Source organism: Kogia breviceps, chromosome 15 (assembly GCF_026419965.1).
Source record: "Kogia breviceps isolate mKogBre1 chromosome 15, mKogBre1 haplotype 1, whole genome shotgun sequence".
In the NCBI taxonomy this organism is placed as follows: domain Eukaryota; kingdom Metazoa; phylum Chordata; class Mammalia; order Artiodactyla; family Physeteridae; genus Kogia; species Kogia breviceps.
In genome coordinates this window covers 27,963,897-27,987,447 of record NC_081324.1, presented here as the reverse complement: position 1 = coordinate 27,987,447, position 23,551 = coordinate 27,963,897, and the positions used below count along the sequence as shown (strand labels likewise).

The window sequence follows — 23,551 nt, the reverse complement described above, 5'->3', positions numbered from 1 at the left end:
ACTATTTTTAGCAAGTTGTTAGGATGTCAGGATTTAAAGCTGTAATATACCTGCTTTTTTTGGAAAGGGGTCACATGCTATCCCCTGGCCATCTCTGTTCTGATTAAGCTAGTTGCATAGTTTCTATCTGCATAGCCGTCCTCTGACTATAATAAAATACTAGCCCATGAAGACAGGAAGAAAAAGTGAAAACCTCAGTGCAGAGGTATACAAATCCTTACTTGCAGAACACATACATTAGATGGGGACTTACCTTCTTGAAAACATATAACTCTAAAAGCCCTCACCTCCAGCATCCTCTGGGCAGTGAGCTGTCCAAATGAACAAAGCAAGAGTTGATTTACAAAAAATATTATTTGAACAAGGCTTTGGGTGTCTTCAGTGCAAGACCCATAACTCCCTCATCAGTGTTTCCCCTATAATTCTTTGAAGGGAACTTCTAATGCACAAGTTGCCCAATAAAGGTTGAAGAAGGGAAAAGGAAACAGAGGGAGGGCAAGTAGGAATTGTGAACAGTAGGGCATGCTGGCTAAGCATCCAGGATCAAAGGGTGAATTTCTACCCTTAGCACAGAAACCTTATTTTCTGTTGGCTCCATTCTCAGAAACCTACTGGGAGCAGCTTTTGCCCCCTCTAATCACAATTGTACCCACAGAGAGCAAATCATCTCTTCTCCATGGCTGGGTGTCTGTGTGTCTACATAGAAATCCTTCATGACTCCCCATTACCCACAATGAAATCCAAACTCCCAGCATCATTCCCAGCCTGACCCAGGGCCCCGTCTTCTGCTACACTTCACCCACCCACCTTAGAAACTATATTGTAGCCACACAGGAATTCTTGCCTTTTGCCAAACATACCATTCTATTTTATGCTTCATGCCTTTGCACCTGCAGCCCTTTCTTCTCATCCCCTTTCAGCCAATGCTTCCAAATTGTTAAAGACCCAAGTGAAATGTCACCTCCTCAGTGACATCCTTCCCTACCTAGGAGGGAAGTCACTCATTCCCTTGAGTAGTCATGGCTCTTATGCCTGACCCTGTTGTCTTTATCACAGAATATTGAAAACTAGTAAATACTAATCTATTAGTAAATACTAATATGTCTTTACCTCCAGCACTTTGATGATTGAGATTTATCTTTGTATCCTCACATGTAAGCCTAGGAGATATGTACTATTATTAATTCCACTATTGATGAGAAAACAGAAACACAGAGAAGTTAAATAAGTTGCCCAGGTCCAGACAACCAATAACTTATAACTCTCTGATTTGAACACAGGGAACGAGGGCTCATAACAAACCCTTTCAACGACTTTGAAATGCCACTTTTGTTTAAAATAATCATGCTGGTTACCTTGTTACCTTTACTATGGTATCGATATTAATATAAATTCTTATTCTTAATCAGCCAGGTCAATTATTTATGTTTGTATATGAGTTATATAAATAGTAAGTTCCATTTTAAACTATTATTCTAGAATATATGCTAGTTGTTAAAATCTCCCCAGTAAATCTCTGGCATGCCCCAGGTGCAATGGAAGGTAATATGCATAGTCTTTTCAGCTCAGGGGAGATTGTTATTTTTATTGAAATTTCTTGTTCCTGCATCTTGTTTCTTCAGCTAAATATTTGACTACCCCAAGACTGGACTCGTTCTTTTATTTTAAGGATACCCAAAAGGACCTGGAGCAACTGTGTTCATGATAGGCATTGAAAATCTTTTACTGAATAACTTAATTCAAGAACAAAACTGCTTCCTTGTTGCCATCCACCAAAAACTTATTGAGAATGTGGCATCAAGGTGCATATTTAAGAGTTGACAAACTTTCTTGCTGGGGTCCCAGGTTTCAGAGAGTTGGTAGTTAGTTTGGATGGCAAAGATGGAGTGATTACTTGACCAGAAATCTCTCCTCCAAATCTCCAACCCTTTCTTCAGTCAAGCATCTGGTGGTCTCCATCCTATTCACCTTTTGTAAATATCCAGCGTTTCCTCTTCTCATTCCTGACTGACTCATTCTGGGCACATTCTCTGTGCCAGCCATTGTGCTAGGACGTGGAGACAGAAACATTCTGTATAAGAGAATCAGAATCCAAATGTATTAGCCAGTAATTAAGAAATACACTACCTACAAGGAAAGGAGTTTTGAGGTGGTAGATAAGCTGTAACTTTGGAGCCAGAAGACACTTGGTTTAATTCCCAGCTCTGTCACTTAACGAGGTATTTGACCTTTTTCAAGTTATCTAACCTCTCAAAGCTTCAGTTTTCTTATTTTAAAAAATATTTAATAAACCATCTACCTTAGAGGGCGATCATGCAGATTAAATGTCTTTCCACTTAACCCATCCCTCCCCCCCTTTTTTTTTTTGCGGTACGCAGGCCTCTCACTGTTGTGGCCTTTCCCACTGCGGAGCAAAGGCTCCGGACGCGCATGCTCAGCGGCCATGACTCACGGGCCCAGCCGCTCCGCGGCATGTGGGATTTTCCCGGACCAGGGCACGAACCCATCTCCCCTGAATCGGCAGGCGGACTCTCAACCACTGCGCCACCAGGGAAGGCCCATCCCTCCTTTTTAAATAAAGACAAAATAACTTAATGGATGTTTTTGATACTTAGCATCTCCTCCTCGCCTCCGTGATTCCACGACCCTGGATAATTTGAAGATGCTTCTCCTAAAATGCTTATTCCTTTTTTTTGTTTGTTTTTTTTTGGAAAAAAGCATTGTGCCTCCAAACTTTAGAGCTCCCACTTCTTAGCCTTTGAAATGAAATCTAGAATGTAGATGTCCTTCTTGTATATCTTTATCTTAAGACTAGGCCCTGAGTAACTGGACTGACATCTTGTGACTCTGAATCAAATGCAATAGTCTCTTCCCCGTTCCAGACTCTGCCAGTGACTATTTCCTTCTCTGATCTCAAGCCCCACCAAGGGCTCTTCATCCCCATTGTCCACTTTTGGAAACTTCCCCTCACTCTTCTCTGGATGACTGAAAGTCTTCCTCAGATGAACTAACTTTTAAAATACTCTCCTTTTATCTTAACTCATATAAATTATCCATTATCTCTCTTTGTGCACCATGCAATGTTAGAACCGACACAGGCATTATTCAAACATATCTTATTTGGGGCTACTTTGGGGTCTGGCAACAGTGACATTTCCTTAGAGGATGGTTGAAAAAAAAAATGCACTGCATCCCATTTCTTGAATAGAGGCTTGCATAATCAACCAAGTGGAAAGAAATGTTGAGATGCATTTAACCTCATTAGTTTCAAAAGGACTGACTCCAATCCATTAGAGTTGAGATACATTAGTGAAACTCAACTATTTCCAAATCTCATTTACATAATGGATGAGATGTGAAATGAGCCCAATGCAAGGGGAGCCGCCCAGAGGCACTAAAGTTTATCATAATATGTAAGAGTTCTTTTACATCATTGCATTAAATTTCCACTAACAATATAACAAATTAATTGTATTACTGTACTAGCTCAAAGTCTACTGAGTGGAGAGTACCAGTGAGGAAGGCAGCCAGGGTTTCAAGGACTGTGGGTGGGGAAGGATGCTCAGAGGGATATGATGACTGTTACTTTACCTTTCTTCTGCCCCTTTAAGAAATTCTAGGCACCTCTGTAATCTGATGGTGGACTTTGGCTTTATTAGTGAGGTAAGCAAGAATGAGTAAATCAACTGTATCAGACAAGCCTCAGGACATCTAGAAATTGATCATTCTGCCGAAATAAGCACTCTGTGTTTATTAGCTGGGAGTTCATCACTATCACTTCTCCTCATCCAATTCCTAAGAGATTTCAAAGCCATCATCATGGTATTAGCTCGTCTGACTGAACTAGTAGAGATAAAGATTAGGAGATCTATCTAATGATGGGTCTGAGCTTCTGTGATTTTTTTTCTCTTCTGTTGCAAAAAAGAGAGCTTTTCTAGCACACATTCTGTGTGTATATGTGTATGCCTACACACAGTCACAATGTGTTTGCATTTTACAGGATGATTTCAAATAGTGGAACAAAGTAGGTGGTTTGAAGAAAGCCATATTCAATGAAGCCCTTAAAACAATGCAACTTTCGCACATATAAAGCAATGACTACTTAACAAAGGGGCTGTATGCTGAATTGGCTTCTCTAGCTGACACAGTGTGTCCATACAGTGGGCAATCTTACACTGAGAACAATTAGATTCCGTAACCACATTTATAAACCTAACATCCATATGTGGCCAGACTCCTACAGATATGTTCTTAAGAGATGAGTACATATTGGACTGATTTTTCACAAACCAGTAACTATGCATTTATCTATTTACACATATATTTATAGACACACATGCATTTAAGCTCCTGATATCAAGCTCTTTTCTCAATGTGGCTTCTAAATAAGCAGTAATCAAAATGCAAATAAGGTGACCCAGTTAGCACCAAGATCTGTATTACCATGCAGATGTGCGCTGCAACTCTGTGTTCTAAAGGTAAAAAGGAAGATACTACAAAAGATGCTTATATTAACAGCTACTGAGCCCTTCACACTAGGGAGAGTCTAGGGAAGAATCCTCCAGGGCCAGTGGTCTTATAGCTTGGATCACAACTGCCATTTTTAGCTTGGTATGTTTTAAAGCTGCCCTGTGAGTATAGAATAACCAGCATGCAATAAGAGCAAGAAGACGGCTTCTGTGAAGTCTCAGAATGTAATCCTTTTAGCAGAAAGCCAACATGCTGGCCTGAGACAGTCCAAGAATAAGGCTGGGGTCAGAGTGTGACACTGGGCAAAGCAAGATACATCCATTTCTGGGGCTCAGTTGCCCAGGAAGGACTGGATTACTTCCCTTCCAACTCTAAACTGCCTTGATTTTACTTTGCTGAAGCTCCTTTGTGCTCATCTATTGAAAACTATAACATGCTTTGTTTGCTGTGCATCAGTTGCAAATTCCTAACCTACCTGATCACCAAGAATGTAACAAGAGCATACTTGGTGCAATGTACTACTAAATTGGTTTTAATTACATGTATGCATCCTTTCTTCCCTTGTTAGTATCTTTTGAAAATTCCTTTCTTATATTTTTCAGTGAAACAGGTACCACTCTATTGTCTCTGTTTTTTAAGCATGGGAGCAGTTACATCAGCATTCTGTTTGGTTCTGTCTATCTGCTCTTAATCCTTCTGGTGTGTGTGTGTGTGTGTGTGTGTGTGTGTGTGTGTGTGTGTGTGTGTGTGTGTGTGTGCAGGAATTGACTTAGGCAGGCCAGGGTACTAACCTGAGCTTAAAAGTATCTTTGAACCTTAAGCTGTGTACAAAATGTGTTGTGTGTGTGCCTGTGTGTCTGTGTGTACATGTGTATGCTTTTTTCCTAAGAAGAGGTTCTGATGTCTAAGATGCAGAAAGGTTAAAAACCTCTAACCTGAGATATCTCCTCTTTGCAGTTTTGATGTTTGCTATATATCCATTCTGGGTGATATCACTGGGCACATCTAGAAAATACCTATCATCTGGTATGACTTTTTCACTGTAGAATTAGGAAAGACTGACTTCTACATCATTAGAATTTACTGTATAAAGGATTCTTTAATGAAAAAGGTCTTTGAAATTCCAGTAGACAAAATGTTCTCTTCTCAGCCCATTTCTTCACTTCTAAATTAAGAGGAGCAAGAACTAATCAGATTGTTCAGCAGTTTCTCTGAATCTAGACAACTTAGAATAGTAAAGCTAGAATAGATTCTGACCAAGAGGAAACTGAAGCACAGTGAGATTCCAAGTCCTGTTCAAGTTCATCCAGTCATTGTGGAGCAGAGATTGAAATAACTCAACATCTCAGAACTCTAGTCTCTTAACTTTCATATTAACAAATTATTTGTCTCTGGTACAATTTACTGACTATAAGTACTCATTGGATAGTTTCTTTGTGTCCACGTTATGCTAGGAAGATATAAGAAAATACTATAAAATATCTATGTCCTAAAGAATTTAAATCTTGAACATACGAAATAAGTTTAAAATGGAACAGTTAGTACAAAGACACTGTAGTGCTAAGTAATAATAGTTAACACAACTGACTTCTTACTCTCTAGGCACCATAATAAGTGTTTTTGTATGTGTTAGTTTTTCTATTACTGCTATAACAAATTTCTACAAACTTAATAGCTTCAGCAACACAAATTTATTGTATTACAGTATTGGAGGTCAGAAGTCCAAAATGAGTCTCACTGAGCTAAAATCAAAGTATCAACTTCCGTTCTGAAAACTATAGGAAAGAATCTATTTCCTTGTCTTTTCCAGCTTCTTGAGGCCATTTGCATTCCTTAACTCATGTCCCTCCTCCTCCATCTTCAAAGCCAGCAGCCTAGCCGTTCTCTTAACACTACTTCCATCACCACATCACCTTCTCTGACTCTTCTCTTCTACCTCCTTCTTTCACTTCAGTGGACACTTTTGATTGACCATCTCATAATCAAGGATACTTTCTAGATGTTAAGATCAGCTGATTGACAATATTAATTCTGTCCATCTGCAGCCTTAACTCCCTCTTGCTATGATACATAACACATTCACAAGTTCTAGGAATTAGAAAGGGGGACATAATTTTCTATCTACCACAATATATAAACTCCTTTAATCCTCAGTAACCTCGTTTAACAGATGCCAGAAGGTTTGGGCCTAGAAGAATAAATGTGTATTCCATTTGTCCATTCATCCATCCAACACTTTCGAGTATGTAATATCTATCAAGCTAAATGCTGGGAAATCAAAAGAAAGTTAGACATGGTTCCTGACTTCTAGAATTTTGCAGTTGCCTACAAAAATTGTCAGAGAAATGAACAAATAATTACACAATAGGAGATAAGTCCTATTGGAGAAGTCTGTCCAAGACGATAAGACATGTTTGTGGAAGGGAGAAACTAAATCTACCTGACAACGAGATGTGGGTTTAATTTTTCCGATTTGCCTTTCCAAACATATCTTTCAGTGTTTGGTTTTTACAACTCAGCCTAAGCACTCTTGTCTCAGGTGCACAAAGAAGGCTTGTTATTTCTGCTTTTGCTCTTGTCTTTTCCCAGCCCTTGGAAGGCTCTCCCTCTACTTCTAGTTATTGAATTCTACTCATCGTTCAAGACTGGGGTTTTTGTACCTGTATCTGTCTTCCTGAGTGGACAGGTTAGCCCCTTTCAGAGAAGGTTCATGATCCCTGTACTTAATGGTACCTGGTACTTACAGGTTCTTAATGAATGTTGAATTAATATATGCATGAGCACAAAACCACCTCAGATCTCACTGAAATCTCATTTTCCTCCTAATTTGTGGAGGACTTATTTGGCTTCCTGTCTTATTTGGTTTATCAGTTTTGTAAGTGTTTTTGTCTTATTCCACTCTCCACTTCTAAACCTTCTCTACAAAGACCGAGATCACATCTTCTGAGTTGTGCTGTGCAGCACTCAAATATCTGTTGATTTTAAAATGATTGACTCCAGGCTAACTGAATAGCATCCTACTTGCAAGTGACCTTGCCAGAATTTCATCTCTCAAGGTCCCAAAATGAAGTAAAACTCATTTGACACAAAACACATGTTGATAAGACCACCACCTGCAATTGAGCAAGTAGTTCACTTTCTGTAGGAACCTGGCTTGAGGGGAGAAATGCACTGAAATCCAGTGCATGCTCCTCTCTCCAAACCATGAGCAGTGGGGGTGCATGTGACATAGGAATCCATAACTTAATCTAACTTTTACAATGGTGCCCTCTCTTTGCTAAGAGCTGGGTCCTTGGGAATCTCCACCTAGGTGGGATGGCTTTTACAAATTCACCCAAAGATTCTGTATGGGTAGCAAAGCCTCTGTTTTTCGATGATTAAAAAGGCACTTTATGATCTTTCAGTATCCTTATAAAAAGTAACAGCTATTTTTATGGTATGCAGAGATTATTAGAATGTACTTCTTAGAAAACTTAGGGACTTCACTGCTTAGACCAGTGTCAAATCCCTGGTATGGTAGATGTTCAATAAATATTTGTTCAATTAATGAATAAAGTGATGCAACAAAAAAATAACACTTTTATTGACTTTGACACAGAAATATATTGTTTTCCAAATCCCAAGGTTATCTGTTTCTTTTTTTAAAATGTTATTTTATTTATTTTTTTATACAACAGGTTCTTATTCGTTATCGTTATCTATTTTATACATATTACTATATATACATGTCAATCCCAATCTCCCACTTCATATCAGCACCCCCACTCCCACTTTCCCCCCTAGTGTCCGTACATTTGTTCTCTACATCTGTGTCTCTATTTCTGCCTTGTATGCCGGTTCGTCTGTACCATTTTTCTAGATTCCACATATATGCGTTAATAAATGATATTTGTGTTTCTGACTTACTTCACTCTGTATGACAGTCCCTAGGACCATCCATGTGTCTACAAATGACCCAATTTCATTCCTTTTTATGGCTGAGTAATATTCCATTGTATATATGTACCACATCTTTATACATTTGTCTGTCGATGGACACTTAGGTTACTTCCATGACCTGGCTACTGTAAATAGTGCTGTAATGAACATTGGGGTGCATGTGTCTTTTTGAAATATGGTTTTCTCTGGGTATAAGCCCAGTAGTGGGATTGCTGGGTCATATGGTAATTCTGTTTTTAGTTTTTTTAAGGAACCTCCATACTATTCTCCATAGTGGCTGTACCAGTTTACATCCCCTCCTAAAGTGCAAGAGGGTTCCCTTTTCTCCACACCCTCTCCAGCATTTGTTGTTTGTAGATTTTCTGATGATGCCCATTCTAACAGGTGTGAGGTGATATCTCATTATAGTTTCGATTTGCATTTCTCTAATAATTAGTGATGTTGAGTAGCTTTTCATGTGTGTCTTGGCCATCTGTATGCCTTCTCTGGAGAAATGTCTATTTAGGTCTTCTGACCATTTTTTGATTGGGTTGTTTGTTTCTTTGATATTGAGCTACATGAGCTGTTTGTATAATTTGGAGGTTAATCCTTTATCCATTTATTTGTTTGCAAATATGTTCTCACATTCTGAGGGTTGTCTTTTCATCTTGTTTATAGTTTCCTTTGCTGTGCAAAAGCTTTTAATTTTCACTAGGTTCCATTTGTTTATTTTTGTTTTTAGTTCTATTACTCTAGGAGGTGGGTCAAAAAAGATCTTGCTGTGATTTATGTCAAAGTGTGTTCTCCCTGATTTCCTCTGAGGGTTTTATAGTGTCCAGGCTTGCATTTAGGTCTTTAATCCATTTTGAGTTTATTTTTGTGTATGATGTTAGGGAGTGTTCTAATATCATTCTTTCATATGTAGCTGTCCAGTTTTCCCAGCACCACTTATTGAAGAGACTGTCTTTGCTCCATTGTATATCCTTGCCCCCTTTGTCATAGATTAGTTGACCATAGGTGCGTGGGTTTACCTCTGGGCTTTCTATCCTGTTTCATTGATCTATATTTATGTTTTTGTGCCAGTACCATATTGTCTTGATTACTGTAGCTTTGTAGTGTAGTCTGAAGTCAGGGAGTCTGATTCCTCCAGCTCCATTTTTTTTCCCTCAAGATTGTTTTGGCTATTCGGTGTCTTTCATGTATCCATACAGATTTTAAGATTTTTTGTTCGAGTTCTGTAAAAAATGCCATTGGTAATTTGATAGGGATTGCATTGAATCTGCAGATTGCTTTGGGTCCTATTATCATTTTCACAATATTGATTCTTCCCATCCAAGGCCATCATATATCTATCCATCTATTTGTGTCATCTTTGATTTCTTTCATCAGTGTCTTATAGTTTTCTGAGTACAGGTCTTTTACCTCCTTAGGTAGGTTTATTCCTAGGTATTTTATTCTTTTTATTGTAGTGGTGAATGGGATTTTTTCCTTAATTTATCTTTCTGATCTTTCATTGTTAGTGTATAGGAATGCAAGAGATTTCTGTGCATTAATGTTGAATCCTGAAACTTTACCAAATTCATTGATTAGCTCTAGTAGTTTTCTGGTGGCATCTTTAGGATTCTCTATGTATAGTATCATGTCATATCTACAAATGGTGACAGTTTTACTTCTTCTTTTCCAATTCATATTCCTTTTATTTCTTTTCCTTCTTTGAATGCCATGGCTAGGACTTCCAAGACTATGTTGAATAAGAGTGGTGAGAGTGGACATCCTTGTCTTCTTCCTGATCTTAGATAAAATGCGTTAAGTTTTTTACCATTAAGAATGATGTTTGCTGTGGGTTTGTCATATATGGCCTTTATTATGTTAAGGTAGATTCCCTCTATGCCCACTTTCTGAAGAGTTTTTATCATAAATGAGTGTTGAATTTTGTCAAAAGCTTTTTCTGCATCTATTGTGATAATCATATTGCTTTTATTCTTCAATTTGTTAATATGGTGTATCACATTGATGGATTTGCATATAATGAAGAATCCTTGCATCCCTGGGATAAATCCCACTTGATCATGGTGTATGATCCTTTTAATGTGATTTTGGATTCTGTTTGCTAGTATTTTGTTGAGGATTTTTGCATGTATATTCATCAGTAATATTGGTCTGTAATTTTCTCTTTTTTGTAATGTCTTTGTCTGATTTTGGTATCAGGGTGGTGATGGCCCTGTAGAATGAGTTTGGGAGTGTTCTTTCCTCTGCAATTTTTTGGAAGAGTTTGAGAAGGATGGGTGTCAGCTCTTCTCTACATGTTTGATAGAATTCACCTGTGCAGCCATCTGGTCCCAGACTTTTGTTTGTTGGAAAATATTTAATCACAGTTTCAATTTCATTACTTGTGATTTGTCTGTTCATGTTTTCTATTTCTTCCTGGTTCAGTCTTGGAAGGTTATACCTTTCTAAGAATTTGCCCATTTCTTCCAGGTTTTCATTTTATTGGCATAGAGTTGCTTGTAGTAGTCTCTTATGATGCTTTGTATTTCTGTGGTGTCCATTGTAACTTCTCCTTTTTCATTTCCAATTTTATTGATTTGAGTCCTCTGCCTGTCTTTCTTGATGAGTCTGGCTAAAGGTTTATCAATTTTGTTTATATTCTCAAAGAACCAGCTTTTAGTTTTATTGATCTTTGCTATTGTTTTCTTGTTTCTGTTTCATTTATTTCTGCTCTGATCTTTATGATTTCTTTCCTTCTACTAACTTTGGGTTTTGTTTGTTCTTCTTTCTCTAATTACTTTAGGTGTAAAGTTAGGTTGTTTATATGAGACTTTTCTCATTTCTTGAGGTAGGATTGTATTGCTGTATACTTCCCTCTTAGAACTGCTTTTGCTGCATCCCATAGGTTTTGGATCATCGTGTTTTCATTGTCATTTGTCTCTAGGTATTTTTTGATTTCCTCTTTGATTTCTTCTGTGACTACTTGGTTATTTAGTAGCATATTGTTTAGCCTCCATGTGTTTGTGTTTTTTACATATTTTTCCCTGTAATTTATTTCTAATCTCATAGCAGTGTGGTCAGAAAAGAAGCTTGATATGATTTCAATTTTCTTAAATGTACTGAGGCTTGATTTGTGACCCAAGATGTGATCTACCCTGGAGAATGTTCCTTATGCACTTGAAAAGAAATGTAATCTGCTGTTTTTGGATGGAATGTCCTATAAATATCAATTAAATCTATCTGGTCTATTGTGTCATTTAAAGCTTGTGTTTCCTTATTAATTTTCTGTCTGGATGATCTCTCTATTGGTGTAAGTGAGGTGTTAAAGTCCCCCACTCTTATTGTGTTACTGTCGATTTCCTCTTTTGTAGCTGTTAGCACTCACCTTATGTATTGAGGTGCTCCTCTGTTGGGTGCATATATATTTATAATTGTTATATGTTTTTCTTGGATTGATCCCTTGATCATTATGTATTGTCCTTCCTTGTCCCTTGTAACATTCTTTACTTTAAAGTCTATTTTATCTGAAATGAATATTGCTACTCCAGCTTTCTTTGGATTTCCATTTGCATGGAATATCGTTTTCCATCCCCTCACTTTCAATCTGTATATGTCCCTAGGTCTGAAGTGGGTCTCTTGTAGACAGCATATATATGGGTCTTGTTTTTGTATCCATTCAGCAAGCCTGTGTCTTTTGGTTGGAGCATTTAATCCATTCACATTTAAGGTAATTATCAATATGTATTTCCTATTACCACTTTCTTAATTGTTTTGGGTCTGTTTTTTTGTGTGTTGTTGTTTTTGTTTGTTTGTTTGTTTTGCAGTACACGGGCCTCTCACTGTTGTGGCCTCTTCCGTTGCGGAGCATAGGCTCCGGACGCACAGGCTCAGTGGCCACGGCTCACGGGCTCAGCCGCTCTGCCGCATGTGGGATCTTCCCAGACCGGGGCACGAACCCGTGTCCCCTGCATCGGCAGGTGGACTCTCAACCACTGGGCCACCAGGGAAGCCCTTGGGTCTGTTTTTGTAGGTCATTTTCTTTTCTTGTGTTTCCCACTTAGAGAAGTTCCTTAGCATTTGTTGTAGAGCTGGTTTGGTGGTGATGAATTCTCTTAAACTTTGCTTATCTGTAAAGCTTTTGATTTCTCCATCGAATCTGAATGAGATCCCTTCCAGATAGAGTAATCTTGGTGGTAGGTTCTTCCCTTTCATCACTTTAAATATATCGTGCCCCTCCCTTCTGGCTTGTAGAGTTTCTGCTGAGAAATCAGCTGTTCACCTTATGGGAGTTCCCTTGTATGTTATTTGTCATTTTTCCCTTGTTGCTTTTAATAACTTTTCTTTGTTTTTAATTTTTGTCAGTTTGATTACTATGTGTCTTGGCATGTTTCTCCTTAGGTTTATCCTGCCTGGGACTCTCTGCACTTCCTAGACTTGGGTGGCTATTTCCTTTTCCATGTTAGGGAAGTTTTCAACTACAATCTCTTCAAATATGTTCTTGGGTCCTTTCTCTCTTTCTTCTCCTTTTGGGACCCCTATAATGCGAATGTTTGTGCACTTAATCTTGTCCCAGAGGTCTCTTAGGCTGTCTTCATTTCTTTTCATTCCTTTTTCTTTATTCTGTTCCACAGCTGTGAATTCCACCATTCTGTCTTCCAGCTCACTTATCTGTTCTTCTGCCTCAGTTATTCTGCTATTGCTTCCCTCTAGTGTTTGTTTGGTTTTTGGGGCGTTTTTTTGTGGTATGCGGGTCTTTCACTGTTGTGGCCTCTCCCATTGCAGAGCACAGGCTCCAGACACACAGGCTCAGTGGCCATGTCTCACAGGCCCAACCGCTCCATGGCATGTGGGATCTTCCCGGACCTGGGCATGAACCCGTGTCCCCTGCATCGGCAGGCGGATTCTCAACCACTGCACCACCAGGGAAGCCCCCCTCTAGTGTATTTTTCATTTCAGTTATTGTATTGTTCATCTCTGTTTGTTTGTTCTTCAATTCTTCCAGGTGTTTGTTCTTTAATTCTTCTAGGTCTTTATTAAACGTTTCTTGCATCTTCTCGATCTTTGCCTCCATTCTTTTTCCAAGGTCCTGGATCATCTTCACTATTATTATTCTCAATTCTTTTTCTGGAAGGTTGCCTATCTCCACTGCATTTAGTTGTTTTTCTGGGGTTTTATCTTGTTCCTTCATCTGATACATAGTCCTCTGCCTTTATTTTATCTATCTTTCTGTGAATGTGGTTTTCATTCCACAGGCTGCAGGATTGTAGTTCTTCTTGTTCTGCTGTCTTCCCTATGACAAGGGTATCTATTTCTTGATTCACTTTATTCTGTAATGTTTATCCCCTTATTTCCATGGGTGAAGTTCATTTGCAAACAAGAAAAAAATAGCAATGGGAGAATTCAAGCAGATGACCAATATAAGAAAAAGAATTATAATCAAGTTTTCTGGATGAGTTTCCTCTTGTGAAAAATATATTATCTACTGGTTTGCCCAAAAGTCAATGTGTCATGGGACAGAAAAGAATATTGAATTGAGTCAAGAGGCATGGATTTCAGCACCGCTTTCTTCGCATTTGTGATATGTGAGCTTGGGCACATCACCTGGTTCTCTGTGCCTTGTTTTTCTTATTTGTGAATTTGGAGTTTCACCATCTGCCTCTTGTCATCCACAGGGATGCTGCAAGGGGCAAATAGCATAATGCATGTCATTGCTCTTTGCCAGATTAAAAGCCACTGAGTGCTCAACAAAATATGCCTCTCAGTCCATGCCAAGCACTGCATTCTACAGTGAAAGGGTCAGGAAGGTGACAGAAGGAAATAACCACCCCCCTGGTGTCAGCCTCTCTCACTATGCCATCCTAAGTTTTGTCTCCAGGAAACATCTGCATTTGCAATCTTAGAATTAAAATTTTAATTAAACCTATATTAATTGCATAGTATTTTCCAGATATACTGCTTTCTGTAGTGGATGTTACAAAATGAATTACGTATGATCCCTGGATGATGATTTTATTAGCCCCTTTATTTTAAAGAGACTATGAGATGAGGACTCAATCAGGAGTTAGGATCTATTTCTTGCCACTTCTTATCAGCTGTGTGATTTTAGATGAGTTGTCTGACCTCCTTGAACCTCCATTTTCTCATCTAGAAAAAAGGAGTAAATAATTACCGTCCCACAAAGGTTTATTTGTTTGTTTGTTTCCCCATAGAGAAAATGAGATAAGTAGATAACTAACTTAACACACCTAGAGCAACATACAAATTACTCAATGGTGAGGCTGGTTTTTATTATCCAAGGTCACAGAGCTCATTAAAGAGATCCTGGGAAAGTCAGCCACCGTAGACCCTGCTTTTCCTCCATGACCCCTGTAACCTTGAGCAACCTGGGGAAGAGGTAATTGAACAGAAACTACTACTTCGGAAGAAACAGAATCAAAATATCGAAACTATTGACTCAGTATTGACTCACCCTTAAGGCAGTAAACAGTACTTTGGTCTCTGACCTTTCCACATCCTGGGGCAGTCAATAACCTGGCCGCTAGATGCAGCTCCTGCCACTGATTCTGATTTGGGAGTACTTTAACCTTGAACTGAGCTCCAAGTAACCAAGGCAACAGGAAGTCAGCTTCTGCGTCAAAAGAGTTGGAATCCATAAATCAAGTCCCTAATGCAAACACAGTGTGCAGGTAGAGGTTCAAGAGGATAAGCGGTCTATGAGAAATTACCTTTGAAAATGAGTGACTGTCCCTCGATAGGATACTGCACAGTTTCAAAGAGTTTTTAAAAATTTTATCAATAGAGGTCTACAGGTTATAGTAGAATGTTTTCATATAGGTTTAACTTTTTTTATTTCCTTTTGGCTTCTCTGTCTTAATTATGAACAGATGTTGGATCCACAAAGTTATTAGCATTGTTATTTCCTCCTTTAAAAATGTACTGGCCTCCAGATATGCAAGCCTCAATACAATTTGTCCTATGTTGGGGTTTGGTGATCCTCTGAACACATCTACCAAGTGTGCTCTCCATACAGTCTTCTGTCCGAATTTGACATAGGGATCCTTTCCCAGATCAAAGCCATCCTTGCTTTTCCTCATGCCCCAGTGTAAACAGCAGTGCCACATCTCAGTGGTCCAGTCAGTACAATGCTGAATCTGGTTTTCTTTATGATAGATCTCCAGCCTCAAAAACCTTCCTCCCGTGGTGAGAGAGAGCAGCCAGGCCCATTCTGGGAAGGAACTTGTCAAATATCCCACCACTCTACCATCACTGAGCATTTGTGAGAACTTGGTTCTGAACTGTTTCATGTTCCTCTGGTCCTTTGGGTACCTCTCCATGGAACATCAGCTGCCACCTGGAATGAAGAGAAACAAAGACTTCCAGTGGCAAGCCTGCCCAATGCTCTCTCCCAAGAAGTCACCCATTCCAGTCTCCTGAGATCTCTGCTCTCAGACAGAGTTTATGCATCACAAGTACTGTTATATTAGCCTTTGTTTAACATTTATCTAATATTCTTGCCCACATATACTACTTCTGGGATAGTTTCCCTAATCTTTCAAAACTGGAAAATGTCTGAGCAAACATGAGGATTTTTTTTTTCAATTTGTTTTCAAATTCATTGGACGGCATCTGGCAAACAGTACTATAATCTAGAAAATCCTAAACTATCTAGGGTTTTCAAGATAGCTAAAGAGTGACAGTCTGAATTATAGAGTGTTTTAAGTGTCATCTTATTACTTTTAACTTATTCTGTACCATAAACACTTGAGTAGCAAAGTACACCCGATAGAGGTGTGATCAGATCTCCTTTAAGGGAATGATGTGGATTGTGAACATGTGCATGAAAAGGGGTACAACTAAAATGGCTTGAAATCACTGTGTTTCCAAGTGAGAGTTAAATATCTGCCTGCTAATCCTGTTTATGGCTCATTCCCTGCACATATAATAATATGAGCAAATAACTCCCTGTCCCACCTGTGTCCACAGGTACAAAGAGGACAGACAGATCAGGGAGTTTTTCCAAAGGAGCTGTTATCCAATAGAACTCTGGCAGCTTAGAGTTCCGGAGGTGTGCTGTGCAAAGGACACCGGCATCCATTCGACAGGAACAGGGCCAGGGTGGTGCGGAGTACCACGGTGGGGAATTATCAGACTCAGACCTGCTGTCCCATTGCAGATTTGTTAGCAACCCACTATTCTAGCACATCAGTCAGTCTACCCAGATGACCATACAGTGATAGACTTCTAGATTCCTTCCAAACTATGTTTATTTTGTTAATGGAAAAAGAGTTTAATATATGTTTGTGGTTTAAAAAACATTAACAATAAAGAAGGCTAAGGAGCAAAAGTAAAAACTCCCTCACTAATCTTCCCTGTGCTCTCCTTCCTCAGAATAACCATGGTTAACTATTTGGATGTATCTCCTTGCAGAAGATTCTGTTTGCATTTTACATATACTACATGTGTATACCTTGCGTATTCCTGGCACACCTGCATATTTTACAAGCGGGCATCATCCGGGGATCATGTACGTGTTTGCTGCACCTCCTGATTTCTTGATGGTTGTGCCTTGCAGTCTCTCTGTCATAGAATTTGATGTTTGTCCACTCCCATAGTCAAATGCTATGAAATATGAAATCAAAAAAGAAAAATTGCATTTTTATTTATAACACCTCAAGTGGAAGTTTCAGAGATCGGGATGGAGAGTAGGAGGAAGGTAGTAGACGGTAAATGAAAGTGTCAGCATTTCTTCCTTAGGTGGTTACAGGTGCCTTTTCCAGGTGTGATATAGGCCCTCTGTGTCATCAGTGTGAAGCATACTGTTGGTAGACCAGGTCATGGGCAGAAGTTGGAAGATGGTAGGGTAGACCAAGATGATCCCTGAGTTTAGCATCTGGCTGCTTGAAAACTTCGAGCTCTGACATTAAGAGCTGTATGAGTTTAGTCAGTTATCTCTTAACATCTCAGAAATATGTTGTCCTCATCTATAAAAGTAAGAGAAGAGTAACCTCCACACTACATGCTTCACAGGGCTGCCGTTAGGCCAAAGTGAGCAGATCTCACTGGAGGTGAGCTGTTACTCTAGGAGGGACCATTGTCACTCATGTTGTTTGAGATGGAAAAAAAGGTCAGGAACTACCATGATACGGCCTGTTTCATGTTGTTGCTATCAGTGGCATGTAGCCTACAAATAAAGAAATTCTGAGTAGATGACCATTTGACATGGATTCAGACACCTCCAGCTTCTGAACTTATGTTTGGATGAGTTGGAGAGTGACTTATTTTGCAGCTAGGGATGTAGAAGGTGTAGAAGATGTAGAAGAAATCCTTGGTCATGTCAGGGAAGAGAACTGAGCCTTTGTTGGCTGATTTCTGTTTGGCCTGAGGAGCAGGTTATAATAGTGATAACAGTATAATAGGAATAATCATAACAGGAAACAATTATATAGCATGAACTATGTGCCAGGCACTGTTCTAGGTCCTTTATTTTGATTGATCATGGATGCCCCCAACCACCCACCCCTATGAGGTAATGCAGTTCCATCCCATCTGCACAGTTAAGGAAGCTGGAAGCTTGGAGAGGTTAAGTAACTTGCTCATGATCACACAGCTGAAAAGTACGAGGGCCGGGATTTGAGCCCAGAAAACAAGGCTCCAGAACAGTTCTTATAATGTGTTATGTAGTAAATTTCCAGGCCCTTTCAGAGGCACCTCATAAGAGTCTACCCAAGCTTTTCAGCATCAAAAAGTTGTGACTATTATGACCAGACACTCAAAGGCCCCCAAGTTCAGCTCTTACTTGGCTCAGTCACTGTTGTGACACACCAGTCCCCACAGGGCATCTCCTGCCTCCAGAAGGCCGGCCTCTTGTCTGAATCATCTTCATTCCTCACCCATGACTTAGCAGACACTCTTCTCAGCACCGAGAATGCCTTTCCTTCAACCTTGCTCCTCTAGCATGAGCTCTGGGAAGCCTTTCCTTACTTCCTCCCACACGAATCCCTGCTTCCTTAGAACTCCCCAGGCACTTGTAATGAATAACACACAGGCCTGCCCATACTTGTTGCCCAGTTTTTCCTTTTCATTTAGTCTTGTCTTCCTAGCTGGATGAGATGAGAAGCCTCACTAGGGTGGGGTCAACTTCTCCCCTCCATGCTCTGCACACCAAAACCTCTGTAAAGACAGGCTTCTTGATCCATGGAAGGTAAAGCGTGCATGATGGCTTACACCGCTTCATTAGGCCTGTGCCCCGACCCCCACTTTCAGGCAGGCCACCTGGAATGTTGTCACCACTTACCTCAGCCACAAAACCAAAACCAGTCATACTGCTAATTTGTTTTGTTTTGTTTCCTTTAAACATTCTTTTTTTCTTTTTTTTTTTTTTTTCTTTTTTTTTTTTTTTTTTTTTGCGGTACGCGGGCCTCTCACTGTTGTGGCCTCTCCCATCACGGAGCACAGGCTCCGGACACACAGGCTCAGCGGCCATGGCTCACGGGCCGAGCTGCTCCGTGGCATGTGGGATCTTCCCAGACTGGGGCACGAACCCGTGTTCCCTGCATTGGCAGGCGGATTCTCAACCACTGCGCCACCAAGGAAGCCCTCCTTTAAACATTCTAAAATGTCATTCTTGCACCAGAAGGAGGTCAGATCATTTGATGATTTCTTCAGGTCACTTTCAGATTTTATGTTGTCTGTCTTCCTATTTCTTTAAAGTAACTGCAGGCTTTGGGGTTGTTTTTTTTAGGGATACCAAGTCCCCACTTAAAAGTGGACCAAACAGCAGCACATAGTAAGAACGAGGGCTCAGCATCCACTATGATGACCAGGAAGAAGCCAGCTGCAGTGGACAGTGTTGCAATCCCACCAGCCCCAGTGTTATCTCTCCTTGCTGCATCTGCAGCAACATCAGATGCAGGTGAGCACTTCAGATGCTTTGGGTTCACCCCAGGGAAGGTGGGCATGGAGAAGGCCCTCCGGGAATGTGCTGCTGCTAAGTACAGGTAAGAGTTCTCTCTTCAGCCAACCTCCTGCAGACACTGAGCATGTGAGCTGTTTCAGCATTGGAGTTTTCAAGTGGGAGAAGGTCTAAGAAAGGAAGGAGATCATCTCAGAACCTGGAGGCAAAGGTCAGTGAGTAGTAGTAACAGTATTAATTACTCTTTATCAAGCCTTAGTAACTAGTAGTCTCTGCATATAGGACCTTATATATCTCATGTAGCTCATAAAATAACTCTGTGAAATAAATACATGTGTCTTCATTCCAGAAGAGGAAGCTAATGGGAAGGAAACTTGCCCCAGGAACCTGTAGACACTCAGAATTCCAACTCAGATCCAAGACCCATGCTCTCAACACTGCATTTCACTACCTCCTGTGCTCACCATGGTTGAGAGATGGTAATCAGAGTTTCCCTGAGGACTTGATTCATTCTAGCTCATGATATCATGAATCCCTCAATAGTCACCAGACTCCTCACTGGCAGTTTATAAAGTACAAGCGCCTTACTCAGACATCCCATATGCTCTGCCTTCCGCTACTCCCCACATCACCTCCCAGCAGTCCTGCGCACCAACCCCAGTTTGCCGCTCTCATCCCTACTGCCAGGAAGGAAGGCCTTGGACTTGGCTTAACACCTTTCTTTAGGACAGCCTTACTCAGTTCCTATTCACATCCCACAGATCTTCAAGGCCCAGGGAGTCACACCTCCTCTGAATGCCTGTAGCATCCAGTGTCTCTGCCATGCATTTACCACCCACTTGTAGACTACATGAGAAATGCTTCTATTTAACTTCTTCTCTCTCATGACAGAATTGTATGTACTTCAGAGATAGAATCCATGATTTAGATTCTTGCTATTTCCATGGCACATTCCATAAAATGTGTTGAGTTGATGCACTGGTAAACGTCAAGCATATTGCAGTATTTACAAATGCCTATTATGATTAGAAGTCCAAGAAGACACTCATTATTGATATTCACCTAAACTCATCTTCTAATTCAGCAGTTTGCTTTAAGCAGAGAACTCAGCTACATACCTACCTCCTTCATGGAGACCATTTGTAATTAGAAAATGAGCCCAACTGAAATAACAGAAAGAAATATTTGGAGTGACACTTCCCAAATTGAGTTTCACAAAATATTGGTAGGTGTTTTGTGATAGATGTTTTCATAGTTAGGTGAGTGTGAGGAATGCTACACTGCATCTGCTTCCTTTTTGCAGGGTTTTTCTGAGCTCTTAATTGACCAGTGTGCATTATGAGGTTCCAGGAGAGCGAGACACAGAATTTCATGGTCTTACCTGACCACAAAACTCATTTTTCTGGGAATAGCTCTTAACATCTCTTGGAAGTGGTATTCTTCCCAGGCACTTGGGAAATCTTGCTCTGAAGAAATGGGATCATCTCTCAAATATGATCAAGAATATTAACATCTTTCACATGCTAGGTGTGAAATGAAAAGTTTTTTATGGAAATGCCAGGTAAACGATGAGAACAAGGAGAGGTCCTAGGAGGAGAGTCACAGAGGGAAGGGGAAGAAGCTGCCCCTGAGACTTGCAGCACCTTTATGGGAGGGCACCTGTGGAGGGAGTCCGAGAAGTGAGCACTGCTGCCATGCCTGGAACTCTGGGAATTCATCACTTGGCTGGAGCGAAAGATTTGGGCCAAGGTCTGCATACCCACCCAGATAATTGCTTGCTCAACCCTGTCGGTTAAGCTCTGGAGGCCTCCCTTGGCCTCCCTTTATGGATTTAAAAATTAGCCTGCATGTTTCCGCCTTTGCTTGCCAAGCACGGATATTTCCCAGAGGCAAAAGACAGGTGATCCCCTATTTTCCTTTCCTGAACTCTTTCCATGCTGTGTGAGAGAACACATTCTTGGGATCCCAAGCTTCTACGGGCTTGCCTCCTCTATTTGCGTTCAATAATTTACAAATATGCCAAATGGGTGTAGAAACAGGTGGGTATTAAACTTTTAAACCTGCCTCTCTGGTAATCAGAGCTGAGCCAAAGCTCTCCTGTTTCAGGATGTAGGAATGGGCTGTTTATTTTTGGCAATGCTCAAATGAGACCCTCATGAGAGTTTCACAGATTTGGTCCATTTCCGGGTCTTAGGCTGCTGAGCAGAACTTTTGTGGGAAAACAGGCTAAAGATCTACTCCAGGTGCTGAAGGCCAGACCTTCCTGAGATTCCACTCCCCACAGACAAACGTCTTCCCACCAACCTAAGAGAGTTAGGGTCAAACAGCCTGGGCTCACGCCCAATACCCCGTTTCACACGTGAAGAAATTGATGCTTCTGAAATTTAGAGATTTGCCTGAGGTCATTCAGGTGGATTGGAACCCACATTTCTTGATTTACTGCCTCATTTCCAGTGGAATCTCATTTCTATCATAGGCCCAACAGTAGCAAAGGCAGATTTCTTTCTCCCTGATTACGGACTCCTACTTCTTTTAGAGAACAGTGAGTGAAACTCATAATGTAAGGCTTTAAGCAAAGTCAAGCATACAGAAGGCAGTTAATAAATAGGTTCTGGGTTTGATTTCATTCAGTTGGGTGCTTGTACATTAGTCATACATATTTCTGATGAGACAACTCACTTAATTGGTGTTTTCTTTAGAGTCCCATCTTTCACTATAAGTAAGGTAATTTAGAATTACTTCTGGCCATATAAAGAAATCAACTTATTTTTCAATAAGTCGTCATTTCTACAGAGTGGTTTTGAAGACTCAGACAAGTGCAGAGAAGATAAAGGAAAGAAGAGTAAAATTAAGTGGCTTATAAAGCAGAATTAATTTAAGTAATAATTTATTGAGGTTTTTTTTATTTTTTTTTTTTTTGCCACTCCACACGACATACGGGATCTTAGTTCCCCGACCAGGGATCGAACCTGTGCCCCTGACAGTGGAAGTGCAGAGTCCTAACCACTGGACTGCCAGGGAATTCCCTATTGAGTTTTTTAAATACTAAAATAATTCAATTAATTTGAAATTACTTTTATTTTAAAATAATGGAAACTAAGGTATCTAGTACAGTTCCTGACACATAGTAGATGCTCAATTAATAATCACTAAGTGAAATGAATGATTACGAGGCAGTAGCTGTGTGTTTATTCTGTACCAAACAAGATGGGAGACATCTGAGAAAAACATGCTTGATATTGGAACTGCTTAACAAGCAAATGGAAAAATCTTTGACAGACATGTGGTAAGCTGTTGGTAAATACTTGCCAAATAATTGATCAGTCTATATCCTAATGGTACTTTTTCAAACAGGTAATCTTTGGTAAAAGAAAAAAAAAGGAACGTTTCCCACCTTATTTTATAAACCTTATAATGTGGAAGAAATGAATGTGGGTCAAAGGCTTAAAAATATGTCTTTTTCTAGCTCGTGCGTGTGTGTGTATATATATTTTTGTTTGTTTATGGCAATTTTTTAGCTTCTTCGAGTCTGAGAGTCATGCTGATTATGAAGTTATTGATTTGGAGGAAGACACAGAAAAGGAGAGGGTAGCCAGACTGAAAACATGTCAGTCTGTGAGCTACTGGGAGGGAGGGAAGGCAGTGGCTGCCACTGGTGTTCCAGCAGTTCAGCCTTCATGATCAAACTGCTCAATAGCCATTGATCAGCTGCAGTCCCCTGGCACAAAAAAGGAGGTCTGGTTCAAGGGAGCACTGCATCATTATTGTGAGTAATTAGGACTAACACAGTGAAAGCTTCAATAAAGTTTGTTCAAAATGATGCATAATTTGAAATAACTTCCATTGCACTGTCCCAATAATGACTGAATAACCACACCAGATAATCTGTACCTGAATAAGTCAGCCTTATTTTTCTGATCTTCTACATATTGAACTAACTTCTCAGGGAGGTTATGCAATATGTAGAGAGTACATGATTTTACTACTGAAACATGCCCCCCCACACACACTTTGTATTAATATTTAAGATGAGACTATATTATTAAATAAATTACAAATTTTGTAGGAACTTCATAAAACACCAAGAAAAAAAAAAATTCTTTGGTTCTGCACCTGAAAAGTCTAGAATAGTAGTAATGGAAAAGCAAACAAACAGGAAGGCATTTCTTTCTTTCTCCCTCTCTCTCTCTCTCTCTCTCTCTCTCTCTCTCTCTCACACACACACACACACACACACACACACACACACACACACACACACAC

General features: G+C 40.0%; 1 protein-coding gene across 3 annotated transcripts in view; it reads left to right on the top strand.

Moving 5' to 3' along the window:
- The window catches only part of SETBP1 (SET binding protein 1), a 382,636-nt gene that overhangs the window by 334,844 nt on the left and 24,241 nt on the right, over window positions 1-23,551 (top strand). For all 3 annotated transcript variants that reach the window (XM_059041284.2, XM_067014318.1, XM_059041286.2), the window contains exon 5: window positions 19,118-19,288. In XM_059041284.2, the coding sequence (XP_058897267.1) occupies window positions 19,118-19,288 (171 nt within the window). The remainder of the gene's footprint in view (window positions 1-19,117; window positions 19,289-23,551) is intronic.